This window comes from Lynx canadensis, chromosome X (genome assembly GCF_007474595.2).
Source record: "Lynx canadensis isolate LIC74 chromosome X, mLynCan4.pri.v2, whole genome shotgun sequence".
NCBI classification, from domain to species: domain Eukaryota; kingdom Metazoa; phylum Chordata; class Mammalia; order Carnivora; family Felidae; genus Lynx; species Lynx canadensis.
In genome coordinates, this window is record NC_044321.2 from 109,179,955 (window position 1) to 109,193,906 (window position 13,952).

General features: G+C 46.9%; 1 protein-coding gene across 9 annotated transcripts in view; it reads left to right on the top strand.

Annotated features, from left to right (window-relative positions):
- The first annotated feature begins 1,339 nt into the window (after positions 1–1,339).
- Positions 1,340–13,952, top strand: part of LOC115506955 (integrator complex subunit 6-like) — a 56,684-nt gene continuing 44,071 nt past the window's right edge. For 4 of the 9 annotated variants that reach the window (XM_030304922.1, XM_030304925.1, XM_030304924.1 and 1 more), the window contains exons 1-2: positions 1,415–1,790; positions 1,932–2,009. In XM_030304922.1, coding sequence (XP_030160782.1) covers positions 1,680–1,790; positions 1,932–2,009 — 189 coding nt within the window. In that variant the 5' untranslated portion in view covers positions 1,415–1,679. Of the gene's footprint in view, positions 1,359–1,403; positions 1,791–1,931; positions 2,010–13,952 lie in introns of those variants that run through there. The other 5 variants (XM_030304927.1, XM_030304929.1, XM_030304923.1 and 2 more) reach the window with 4 other exon arrangements.

Sequence of the window (13,952 nt, forward strand, 5' to 3'; positions counted from 1 at the left end):
CCACCAGGTGTATCCCACCAGACTGGCCTGGAACGCCCCATGCATATAACTGTTACTGGTTTGAATTTTTGTTCGCCCTATTCCTTCCAACCCAGAATCCCTCCCTTCTGCCTCTGTGCCCCTTCCATGAAACCTTCCGAACTTCCAGACCACTAGACCATTGCTTTCATTGCACTCTTTATTTGCATTGCTTGTTTGTCTCTGCTGCCATGGCGCCTCTTCTGAAATCTTATTTTTTTCTGAAAATGTTATTGAATGTGTATGCATGTACTATATATGTATACATGTGCGTGTGTGCATATATATGTATTACATTACAAAGCACATATGAATTGTAAGCTCATTGAAGCTCAGGATTCCATGTTATGCATAGCATACTGCTGGGATCACATCTCCATATTTAAAAGTTGTGTTACACCAAGTAGTCAGCCGAGCACGGTTGGCCCTCTACTGAGCCTCTCCATGGAACCAGACTTGAGAATATCCCTCAGTGTTACCCTAATTCTAGCAAGCTGCACTTTCCTTTACTGGAAATCAAATATAATGCCATCTAGCCCAATTATTTCAAAGATTAAATAAAGCCAACGTGGGTGCCCGGCACATCATAGGTGCTCAATAAATGAGAGTTGAATCAGAACCTAGGGTGGGAAACCTCCCATATGTAAAGGCTGTACAAGGCACAACCATGGGTGGAATTATCACAGGCAGGCCGATACTTGAAAAGCTCAATGAAACTGAAGGAGCTTGTAGATACAAAAGGCCAGTTTAGGTAACCGTGTTTGTTCCAAGCTTTAGTTTTCTTTCTAAGTAGATATATGTGGAATGCAAGGCCAGCAACCGCCTTACAAATAGTGATCAAGAGTGGGGAGGCATCGAAAGGAATGCGAGTAGGTCTTGCCAGGAAAGAAGTTTGCTGCTTCTGAAATGTTTTGGTCTTAGCCACTGGCAGGATTGATCGATCGCAGTTAGCAGAGCGTTTTCTGTGCAGCCTGCCCAAGCATCTGCTTCTGTAGTGCTGCGCAACTGTTGCTCAAATTCACTCTTCCTTTCGAGCCATCGTGTTTGAAGAGCAAGAGAATAACCATCCAAACCACCCTAAGTATCCTAACGGCTTCCAAGTCGTTTAAAGGAGGGTCCTTAACATCTCCCCTCACTTACCCCCTGCTTGGGTTCAAACTTCAACTCCCAGGGTTCGCCCAAGTCCCGCCCCTTGCCCTGTCATCTAATGAATATGCAAATACCACATAATTGGCAGCCAATGGCGTGGTTTCTGGTCACATGGTGCCCATGGTAGGTGAGCGGACAGAAGTTGTGTGTCGGTGAACAGAGACAGCTCTCAGTCTGGGGCGAGCGCTTGAGTGAGCGTGGACGGATGCTTGGGCAGTAGTCCCTGCGGCGGCGGCGGCGGCGGCGGCAGTAGTGGTGGCAGGGGAGGGGAAAGGGGGAGGGCCCCGAGGGCTACACACGCTCCCACTTTCAAGTTCCCTTGGAGGGAGAGGAGGTGGGGCTGCAGAAAGAGGAGGCCAGGAGCAGTTCCATCCGTCCCGTCCCGTCTCCCCCTTTTCCTCTTGCTCCTTGCACCCTGCCTCTGCGAGAGTTGAGGGTTCGGGTGGCAGTCCGCGGCAGTGAGGGCAAGAGGGCCAGGAGAGTGGGCAGCGGAGCCAGGGGTGCGGGGGAAGATGCCCATCCTGCTGTTCCTCATAGACACGTCCGCCTCTATGAACCAGCGCACTGACCTGGGCACCTCCTATTTGGACATTGCCAAAGGCGCTGTGGAGTTATTCTTGAAGGTAAAGGGAGGGGAGGGGAGAGCTGGGGAGAGCTCCCGAGGGATGGGGGTGGTGGTGGATCTAGGTGCTTCTGTAACGTCTGTATCGCCCCCTCCTCCCTCCTTCCCTTCGCGGCCCCCTCCGTCATCCCTCGTCCCGCAGCTGCGCGCCCGGGACCCGGCCAGCCGCGGAGACAGGTACATGCTGGTCACCTACGACGAGCCCCCGTACTGCATCAAGGTAAAGCGGCCACCGAGGGAGTGGGCGGGCGGGAAGTGGGAGCCAGGCTCCCCGGGGCTGCCGCCCCTGCCCCCGCCCGAGGCGGTGCTGCGGCGCCCGGCGGGGCGCGCGGGCCCGGCGGGCGGGGAGGGGGGGTGCGCGCGGAAGGCGGGCGGAGCGGCGGCGGCGCCCGGGGCCGGGGCCGGGGGACGCCGGAGGGGCGGCCGCGGGACGAACGGCGCGGAGGCCGAGCCGGCGGCGGCGCCGACCGCAGCGGCCTCGGAACATGGCGGACATTTTGCTTTTGTATGAGCCAGAGAGGGAGACTGAGGGCGCTGCTGAGATGGAAAGGAGGGAGGGGAGGGAGGGGAGGGGAAGGAAGACCCGACACCGGGAGGGAGGTTGCGGGATGGGCCCGCCCCCTCGGGGCGCACCGGGAGCGGCGGCGGCGGCCCCGGGGCCGGGCGGGCTGGGCGACTCCGCCCCGAGGTGCTGCGGGCCCGGCGCGCGGGCTCTCCCGGCGCCGGCTCCTCCTCCTCCCGGCCCAGCCTCCTCCCCCTCCCCCCTCCTCTGCCCGCCCCTCCCCTCCCCCCCCCTCCGCGCCTCCCCCTTCTTCCTCCCGCTCCCCTCCCCTTCCTGCTGAGAGCGTGGCAGAGCCAGCCGCCGGCCTTCGGAGTGGAGCCGGAGCCCGTGCACGTCTGTGGTCTCTACCCCGCCCCACCCGATGGCAGATCTGCCCGCGGAGCTAGCCTCCCCCACCCTAGACCCGGAGAAACTTCTCATTTCTCCCCCTGGATCGGTCCGCTCCAGCCCGCTCTCGGGCACCTTAGCGACTCTTAGTGTTTCCTTGCAGACTCCGCCGAAGCCGCGACGGGCTGGGGCGGGGACGTGCGGATCGGAACTCACTGGGGGCCCGAGCTTTTTAAGGACCTGGCCTACCTATTTACATCCTAAATTAGGTTGCTGTTAGCCACGCAGGGATTTGTCCCGGGAGAAGAAAGGAAGGAAGGGGGAGGACTCGACTGCGCGAGGCTGCGGTAGTCCAATTCGATGATTCGATCCACGGGATTCTGACCTACAGGCGAAAAGTAGGGAGGATTTAACCTCCGTGGGGTAGTTAATTCATGTCCCTAATGGTGAGGAGATAAAGAACTGCCTTGCCTGCAGTGGCCCGATAAACTAGAACTCAGACTATTAAGTCAACCTGCATGAGAGTCCTGCTTGCATGTTGAAATTTCAAAAATATATTACCATAATCCTTGACGTCTTTTGCTAGACGCCTTCTTTTTCTCAGAATTATCTTAATTGTGCTGGGGAGCTGCAGTCGGGACATGTTGTAATCCGTTTCAGCCGAGGGAAGTGTTTAAAAGAATGGAACCTACCAAACTGAAGAGTTGGCCAGAGAGAGCGTGCCTTCAGAAATAAGGCCAAAGGGAGGCTTTAATTTTGTAACTCGTAGCTTGGGTTCACAGTTTGATTATTAGGTTCCCCTTCAAACTGTTCTGGTTTGGGGGCTTTTGTTTTCAGTTTGTGATTTATCTGTGTTAAAAACTGCAGCAAGTAGACCGCTTCCAAAATGCCACAAGCTTTTAAAAAATGTCAGTTTCCCAAAAGGGTGTGACCATTTTTTTTCCACATAGAAAAGCAGATGTTTGTACGTCCTAAGTCTGAAAGTCTACACCCTTTGAGTACTAATACAGATAAGAACCCACCATTTGTAGGGTGGCCATTTGAAATTGTCCTTAATTTGAAGTAGGAAAAAGGATAAGCCACAAAGCCGTGTGGCTTTTTTTTCTTTAAAGGATAACTTACTTAACATTTTTCTGAAATGCCAAGACTTGCCATTTAAAAGTGTTGTTGTTGTTGTTTTTGATCTAGAAACATTTCGTGGCAATATTTACAGAATCTTTGGAAAGGAAAAAGAAAGTCTCACCTTCCCACCCCATCCCACAGCCCCCCCCCCCAACAACCATGGTGACATCTTTTTACCTAGCATCTTTATCATGGTATATACATGTTACTTTATGTCCTGCTTTTCCCGCCTGTTTTGTCCCATGAATTATTCTGGGTTGCCGCATAGTCTTCATACTTAAAATTTTTAGTGGCTGTGTAACTTATCCATGGTATTTTAGAGGCTCCAGATAGTTCTATGAACAGAGGGGGAAAGTTGGACTTTGTTTTTAGTGGAAATTTCATCTCTCAGCTCTCTTAATCCTGCCATGTTATATATCACATTTTTTCCCCTTTAGAAAAAAAAACATCCTTCCAAGTTGAATTTGATCTTTGTTTTCTTCTGTAGATGGGATAGGAGAAGGCACCCTGTGTAATACTTTTAATTAACGATCGTTAGTTAGCTTATGATTTAGTCTTGATGCTTTTCAAAGGTTTGCTCAGGTTTTTCATTTTAATCTCACATGATACTTACATGCGCTAGAAAATGGTTACCGGTTAGTTATCTTAATGATGTTCTCGTCATGTTGCTGTCCGTACCTGAATCACTAACGATGTACATCTTTGGTAGCATTTTCTTTTTCTGGGTCTCCTCAGCCAGCCCTCTGCCTCCCCTACCCCTCCCCTCAGCATGTGGTAACTATTTGTTCTTTGGCTTTTAGGATCTAGGCATTTGGGAAGGCCTGAAATTTTAGAACATCTGGTGAATTTTTCTTAAAAGTTAGTTGAGTCTTTCATTAGCTAATAGCTGGAAGCCAGAAAGGTCTGTTTTCTGTCACACCGATTATCAAATTGGTCTTTCTTTGATTGTCAGCAGGCATCTTGGTCCCTACTCAAAACTTCACTCTCCGTTAAGAGTCTGGGTCCCTTCAGCCAAGTGATGTTACATAGGGCTTTGCTGGTAGCTTATTTTTCTGCAGAATAGTGTGAACTGTATTTCTCAATTGCTCTCCAGTTGGAGGGTCATTGTTTATCTCTTCTCAAAATAACTACTTATTTCTCAGGTCTTGGTTATATCCAGCTCCAAACACTGCCGAACGAATTTTTTGTGTGTGTATGCGCTACTGGAAGATTCAGGGCTGTTGGTGGTGTAAACAGGCATGAGTTGTGCATTTGGGAGGGTTTTTTTTTTTTTTTTTTCTAATAGGCGTGGAACTCTTCCCAGTATATCCACTTACAGGCTCTGACAATAAATCTTGTCAAAAGTTACAGTGACTGGAATTTTTCTCTGATGTATACTGTTGTGTACATGAATATAGTATTTCACGTAGGGCTTAGTGGATTCTTACTGCACTTAGGGATGGCTATGTGCTCTTTTAAAATTCGTCATACCTGTTACTTGCAGTCTGGCGTGGATGGAATTCGGTTTGATTTGGGGACCATATAGAAAGCATGTGGAATGCAAGCATTTTGTGCTACATCTGTTTCAAGCTTTGCTTTGTAGACACGTTTTATACATAGTGTCACAAAGCTTAACACTACTTTCATACAACGGTATCTACACAGCTGGGATGAAACCCTGTTTAATAGTTTAAAATTTCGAGTATATCCATATAAGACTAATACATGATTTTAAAAAGTGGGCTTTAGGGGCATCTGGGTGGCTTAGTTGGTTAAGGGTCTGACTTCAGCTCAGGTCGTGATCTCTGGGTTCGTGGGTTCGAGCCCCGTGTCGGGCTCTGTGCTGACAGCTCAGAGCCTGGAGCCCGCTTCGGATTCTGTGTTTCCCCTCTGTCTCTGCCCCTCCTCCACCCACTCCCTGTCTCTCTCTCTCAAAAAAAATAAATAAACAGTAAAAAAAATTTTTTTAAAGTGGGCTTTGTTTTGCATACTAGTTCCTAATAGTTTTGGCTGAGGTTCCGCTGCCTTGTGTGTGTTGTTTTGCCATGAATCACAATTTCCTTTTATTCAGTGAAAGATAGCTGAGGTAAGCCTGTGGGTACTACCAGCTCCCAGCAAATTGAGGGCACCAAGAAGAAAGTGAACCATGAGACTGGGGAACATAATAAATATTCAAAATAGTTTGATGTTTGAAGTGACTTTCTTAAAATGATATCTTTTTATTGAAGGAAATGCTTTTTTAATATAAACCTGAGTCACTTTTCTAGAAATAGCTGAAACACATGTATAAATAGTGGGCAGAAGTGTTTTTTTTTTTAATATATAAATAGGAAGAGATGTTTCAAAGAACTAGCTCAAGTCTGTAATTTGAAAACATAGAGCATTTGAAAAAGTGAAACTTTCCCTTGAGTGTTGCTTTTTTTCACATCCTGTAGCTAGTTGTGTTTACTGGTATCTGTATGCCTTTATCAACATGTATCAGCAAAGGCAGTATTTTGGCTTACAGATTTAGGAAGTAAACTTGGGCTTTTTAAACAATTTTTCTTTTACACTTATTTATTTTTGAGAGACAGAGAGAGACAGAGTGCGAGCAGGGGAGGGGCAGAGAGAGAGGGAGACACAGAATCCGAAGCAGGCTCCAGGCTCTGAGCTGTCATCACAGAGCCTGACGCGGGGCTCGAACCCATGAACCGTGAGATCATGACCTGAGCCGAAGTCGGACGCTTAACCGACTGAGCCACCCAGGCGCCCCTAAACTTGGGCTTTTTAAATAACCTGTGTTCCCAGCATTTATTGGTATTTTAACGAACGCATAACTTTTTCATATGCCCACAAGTGTATTTTATGGGCCTTATTTGGACAGAAGAGTGACCTTTAGGGGAGCCTTTCACTGTGGTTGGAAGCTAAGGAAGTGCTTTTGGGTGAAACAGTAGCCACACGGCCTGTGAGAGCAGCATGAGAGTAGAGGGTGCACTCTACACGCAAAATGCCACAAAGGCGGTGCATTGACTTTTATGATGAATTGTGTCTCCCCTGACCTAGCTTCCTTTTCACCTTCCTCACTGGCCCTTCAAAGCATGCGATGATAGTTATTTTGAAATTAGAAAAGGGAGGAGAACCATTAACAAAATGAAAAGGCAACCTACTGAATGGGAGAAAATATTTGCCCATCACGTATGTATCTGATAGAGGTTAATATCCAAAATCTGTAAAGAACTCCTCCAACGCAGTAGCAAAATACCAATCTGATTTACAAATGGGCAGAGGATCTGAATAGACATTTTTTCCAAAGAAGACCTAGAGATGGCCAACAGGTGCATGAAAAGATGCTCAAGGTCATTAAGCATCAAGGAAATGCAAATCAAGACCACAATGAGGTCTCACCTCATGCGAGTTAGAATGACTGTCTTCAAAAAGATAAGAGATAGCAGGTGTTGTCGAGGATGTGGAAAAAAGGGCACCCTTGTGTGCTATGGGTGGGAATGCAAACTGGTGCAGCCACTCTGGAAAAGTGTGGAGGTTCCTCAAAAAATTAAAAATAGAACTACCCTATGCTCCAGCAATTCTGCTTCTGGGTATTTATCTCAAAATGAAAATGCTGATTTATTAAAAACCTGCACCCCCAGGCCCCTGTGTTTATCGCAGCATTATTTACAATAGCTAAGATATGGAAACGACATCAGTGTCCATTGATGGATAAATGGATGAAGAAATAGTGATACCTATATTATCCAGCTGCACAAAAGAAGGAGATCTTGCCATTTGCAAACCATGGATCATGCTAAGTGACGTAGGTCAGACAGAGGAAGACAAATACTATCTGATCTCACTTATATGTGGAATCTAAACAAAAGACAAAAACAACACACAAGCTCACAGGTACAGAAAACAGATCGGCGGTTGCCAGAGGCGGGAAGTGGGAGGTGGGCAGAACGACTGAAGGGCTCAAAAGGTACAACCTTCCAGTTATAAAATAAATAAGTCATGGGGATTTTTTTTTGTAATGTATGGCATGGTGATGAGAGTTAAAATACTGTGTTGCATATTTGAAAGTTGCTAAGGGAGTAAATCTTAAAAGTTCTCATCATAGGAAAAAAAGAAAACCATTTTGTGGCCACACATGGCAGTGGATGTTAACCAGGCTTAATGTGGTGATCGTTCCGCAATATATACAAATATCACATCCGTATGTTGTATACGTGAAACTAATATAACACATACCTACGAAGTAAATGCTTACAGACTTTTGTCCAACCTATGATTTAAATGTAGTGTACCAGAAAGAATTTTAAGAGTGAGGTACCATGAGCGGTAGCACTTTTTTCCCTTATGCCAGGAATTAGAACTTTAGTGAAAAGCCTATACAAATAACCCTTCATCACTCATATATGCCACTCTATCTGAACCTCTGCTGGTTGTTTTGCAGTGAATAAAATCTTTCTCCAAAAAAAAAAAAAAAACAAGCAAAGTTTTCGATAAAAGACTAGATCTCTGGCCAGGGGAGTACAAGTGCTGTCTCCAGACTGGGCACCCGCTGCCAGGTGATGGGGAGTGCTGGTAGAATCGCAGAGTCCTGTGTGTTCTGTACCCCCAAATCTCTCCTCTAGCCATTCATTCTTACCTGCTTCTCCCTTGTTTCACTCTTGGTCCTTCCTCACCTGGACTGCTTTTGCAACAGCCACTCCACTGGTTTCCCTGCTTCTGGTCTGGTCTTGCCCCTCACTGATTCCTCCCCCTCATTGCCACCGGATTGGTTGTTCTTTTTCTTCTTTAAGTTTATTTCATTTTGAGAGAGAGAGAGCGCGAGAGGGGCAGAGAGAGAGGGAGAGAGAGAGAGAGAGAGAGAGAGAGAGAGAGAACCCCAGGCAGGCTCCACGATGTCAGTGCAGAGGCGAACTCCGGGCTCAAACTCACGGACCCTGAGCTCATGACCTGAGCTGAAATCAAGAGTCAGATGCTCAGCCAACTGAGCCATCCAGGTGCCCCTAAATCGGTCATTCTTAAAAGTAAAATAAAGTCACCCCCCCTCCTAAAAGCCTTCAGTGGCTTCCCCAGTACATTTCAGAGTAAAAGCCAGACTCCTCCAAGGCTTCCATGAGCCTAGCTCACCTTCTCAACTGTGTCTTTCCACTCCTTTCCCTTCTCCTAGACCTCAGCCTCCGGCCACAGCGAGAAGGCTGTCTTCCCCAGACCTACTATGCCTCTCGGTTCTGTGCCATCGCATATGTTGTTCCCTGTGCCGGGGACATACTTGTTGACCTGACGTGGCTCAACTCTTGAGCCTACATTCTCAAAAGTCATTCTGCCTCTCTGCCCCACCCATACTCCCAGCAGTGTGACAACTCCCACTGTGATCCCCTGACACTGTCCAGACCTTCACTATAGCAATCAGCGTGTCAGGTGGTGATTCCCGGTGTTCATGTTGGCCTCCCTAATGTGAGTTCTTTCAAGGGCACATACTTGAACTTCTGTCTGAACCCTGAGCACTTAAGGGAGTGCCTAGATTTTCAGCAGGTACTCAGTAAATAGACAAAAAGTAATGTAGCAGAATTGTATTTTTTACAAGACCGATGTATATGCATCCCCTTTCTTTGTTGAAGTATAACTGATACACTAAAACACAGCAATCTTAACAACTCAATGCATTTTTACACCTTTATACGTTCATGTAACCTCCACCCCAGACCAAGATACAGAACATTTCCGTCAACTCAGAAAATGCTTCTTCCTGTGATCCCTTCCTTCCTGCAGGTAACTGTTGGTCTGACCTTTGTCACCACTGTGGTGATATGATCAAAATGGTGTTTCCTGAAGAGAAGTCTGCCAGTGGATTGCTACCGTAGCAGTCTAGCTGTTCACTTGCCATATGTTCACTGAGCACCCTCTCTGGACCAGGTCTGTTACAGGGGCCTATGACATAGGCCAGAAAGTCCTGGCCCAGGGAGAGACCAGCAGAGTAAAAGACGCAGTCCTAGTCATCAAAGTTCTTGAGAATGGACATTGGGAAAAGGTGACTGGAAAAAGTGGATTCAGGTATGGGGTGTGTGAAGAACAGTGGACTCTTTTTTTTTTTTAAGTTTGCTTATTTATTTTGAAAGAGAGAGACAGAGCACAAGCGGGGGAGGGTCAGAGAGAAGGAGAGAGAGAATCCCAAGCAGGCTCCACACCGTCAACACAGAGCCCGACGTGGGGCTTGAACTCTTGAACTGTGAGATCCTGACCTGAGCTGAGATCAGGAGTCAGACGCTTAACTGTCTGTGCCACCCAGGCGCCCGAAGAACGGTGGACTCTTAACCAACACATTGGAAGTGAGGGAGGAGGGTGGGCAGGACACAGCAGTGTGAATTCAGTTCATCCAGTCAGGATTGTAACTGGCCGAGACGAGACCACAAAAGGGCTTTGAAACCTCTGAGCTAGAGTTTGTATGTTTTTCCTGGGATGAAGAGCTGTGAAGTGGATTTGAAGAGAAGTGAGGCAAAAGCTTGCTGTCTGTACATTTGTTTGCTTATTCGCAGCGGCCTGCATTGAGGTGGGCTAGGGAGTGGGCAGAAGGAAAGGGGGAGGCGACCCCCAAAATGGAGTTGCAATTGCCTCGTTTTGCATCAGTGCTGATCGTGTGAGAGCTTTTGGCCTGGAGGTTGGGATCAGGGTGGACCGGGTGGCAGAAGGGCAGGGCGCATGTCAGGCCAGGGCAGATATTGTCCTCCGTTTGCCTGTGCTTCGAGAAGATAATCAGAACGGCTCATGAGACAGGGTTCTTAGGTGCACGGAGTGGTCAAACATGGCTACAGTTCCCACGACTCAGGGAGAGATGCGCTTCCCAGAGAAAGGCAGGGTCGAAGGACCCTCTGTATGGGGGGAGCGACAGGTATGAAGACGGGACCCCACCGGCTTAAGTTCTTAAATGAAGAATTCTTTGTAAACGTGGCCTCTGGTTCCCTTTCACCGAGAGTGTAAATGAGAGATCCAGGCAGTCCCTTCGTGTGAGTACTTTCTGTGAGCTGGACCACACTATCTCCTGGATACGATGTTCTAAATGGTGATTAGGTTCCCAGACCTTCCTCCCCAGGAAAGCCTTCTTAACCCTTGATGTCAGTTAGCCGGAGAACTATTGTGTTTGTTATTGTTTCCACGGGGGAAATGGATTTGGGTTTCCAAGGTGATTTGTTAAAAACACATCCTTCCCCCTTCTTTTTCACAACTCAGGGATGGTGGGGGCGGGGGGCGACATTATAAAGGCTCCAGTGATGAGGGTGAAGGGCTGAGGTGTTGGTGAGAGTAGGCACAGCTCTTCAAATATACCATTCATGTTTTAGATTGGCTGTATTTACCCTGTTAAGAACAGTACCCACTGGCCACATGTGGTTTTTGAGCACTTGCAAGGTGACTTGTCTGAATCGAGATGTGCTGTAACTGTGGGACGCCTGGGTGACTCAGTCAATTAAGCGTCCACTTCGGCTCAGGTCACGATCTCACGGTACATGAATTGGAGCCCCGCGTGGGGCTCTGTGCTGGCAGCGCAGAGCCTGGAGCCTGCTTCGGATTCTGTGTCTCCCTCTCTCTCTCTACCCTGCCCCCGCTCGCACTCTGTCTCTCTCTCTCTCTCTCTCTCTCTCAAAAATAAACATTAAAAATTAAAAAAAAAAAGAGATGTGCTCTAAATGTAATTTAAACACTTGATTTTGAAAACTCGGTACAAAAATGTATAAAACATCTCATTAACCACTTTTAGATCAATTACAAATTTAAGCAACCATACTTTTTATATATTGGGTTAAATGAAATATACTATCAATTTCACCTACCTCAGTTTTTAAAAATGTGGCTACTTAAAAATACAAAATGACATATGTGGCATGCGCTATACTTCCCTTGGACAGCGCTGTGTTAGTTTCTATTCTTTCTTAAGATATTTCTGACTTTCGCATCCTAGAAATTATTTGCCAAGGAAGTTCCTTTCTCTTCAAGTTCTGTTTAAAATTAACACCATAATGGACTCATTTGTGTATGAAAGGTTATCATACAGTTCAGAGTCGATGGGTTGATAACCCTTGGCCCTGGGGCAAAATATGAAAGCATCCCATTCTTGTTTGTATTGAAAGCCAGTTTGGTGATCTAACTGGTTGGGTTAGAAGTGTTTTCCTAGGCTAAGTACAATAGAATATATGTGTGAACTCCTAACGTAAATGCGGGAATTCAGAATTCTGTTGGTAATGTGTGCTTGCCAGTGGCTCGAAATGTTCCATGCTTTTAGTGTTATTAGAAATATGTGGGGGCGCCTGGGTGGCGCAGTCGGTTAAGCGTCCGACTTCAGCCAGGTCACGATCTCGCGGTCCGTGAGTTCGAGCCCCGCGTCGGGCTCTGGGCTGATGGCTCAGAGCCTGGAGCCTGTTTCCGATTCTGTGTCTCCCTCTCTCTCTGCCCCTCCCCTGTTCATGCTCTGTCTCTCTCTGTCCCAAAAATAAATAAAAAACGTTGAAAAAAAAAAACTTTAAAAAAAAAAGAAATATGTGACATAGCCCTCATTTGACTTAGAGAGCTCCTTGGCCCAAGAATTCTTAGGAACAGTATTCATCAATAAAAGTAGGATAAAGGATAAATTCTCTAGCTTGGCATAGTACAAAACCTAAGAAACAAAGGGAGGTTTGTATCACTGCTCTTATTGAAAGGGGGGGTGGGGGTGGGTCCAGGTTCACACGATAGGAGAACTCCCATGATTATTACTTTCTCTAACCTCAGTCCTCCAATGGGGGTTACAGAAGTGACCACGTTATTTTTTGTTACTGTAATGACTTCCATTTAAGGAAGAAAAAGCAATGTTTAATCCTGAGTCTGGACAAAAGTACTGAATGGCACGTATTTTACATATAACATTTCATATATAGTTTGGGGTCCTTCTAAAACCCTCCCTTGTAGTCGAAGGTGTTATCCGACTTTTACAGATAGGATTGGACATATAACTACTTTCTTGTAATAATGAACAATAATACAAAAGCTTTCTAATAACAGCAGCTGACATTTATTGAGTAATGCTTATGCACCGGGCAATGTGCCAGTGAATATAAGGTACTTATTTTATTTATCTTCCCAACCAGCCTAAGTCAGAGGTACTGTTATTATCCCCATTTAACGGATAAGGAAACCGGGGCCCAGAGAGGTTAAGTAACACAGCCAAATAGTGACCCGGGTCTGTCTCTATTCCAGAGGCTTCGGTAATGAGCCGCTTTACTTTTCCTATCAGTCATGGGAGAACATTCCTTTTAATAACTTCTCACTTGTATTTTCTCGTCATGATATATGTCCTGGAGCCGTGTTATTTAGACAGAACTGTCATGCTCTTACTTACGGTTGTTTCTGGTATAGCAGTGCTTGGCACGATAGCAAGCCCTCACTGACTGAACATTATTACTGCCAGAGTCACTGGTTTTATTTTTTTCTGACGATCTCTAGGCGAGTATCACAGTGCATTCGTTTGTGAAACAGTTTGGCTTTTGATGGGCCACAGTTCTGCCCCTACCCTGGCAGCGTGTGGAGTTGGTGGGGATTGAGACTGGTTAGTGTGTCCATGTCGGGGGTGGAGTTTGAGGACGGTTCGTCTGGGCTGAGTAGACCCTATAGGAGAAGCAGTAGGCTTGAAAAAGCAGCAGGGTAGTCTTTGGCCTTCTAGTGGCTGCCAGGATCTGATTTTGCCACTTTGACTTTATCAATCTCCTGACAAATGTGTTTCTGGTAAGGAAAAGAAAGACATTCGGGATACTTCACAGTAACCGTTGCTTTCTTCCAATCCACAACCTGTGGGGAGGCAGAGCGGCTTGGAAAAGGCTGGAAGGCACCATAAGCACCTTTACGGAGTTTTATGTATCAGCCTGTGCCTTTACCTGATGGTACCATTCTCATTCCCTCCACATCTCCCAGTCTCCCCAAGTCCCCGACCCCTTCTGGAGCCAGATACCTATTTCTCCTTCCTGCTTAGTTAAGCTGGGAAGGGTGGATTTCCGAGAAGGAACAGCGATGCCGCCCACTCAGCCACTGGGGTCCTAACCAGAGAAAAGGTATATGAAGGCTTTTGTACTGATGTGCCAGATGTTGGGAGAAAAAGTGGGGGTTCTGTTTCTTAAACCATGTGCTCCTGATTATATGAGTCGTTAATGGCAGTTGTTTTTTTGTTTTGTT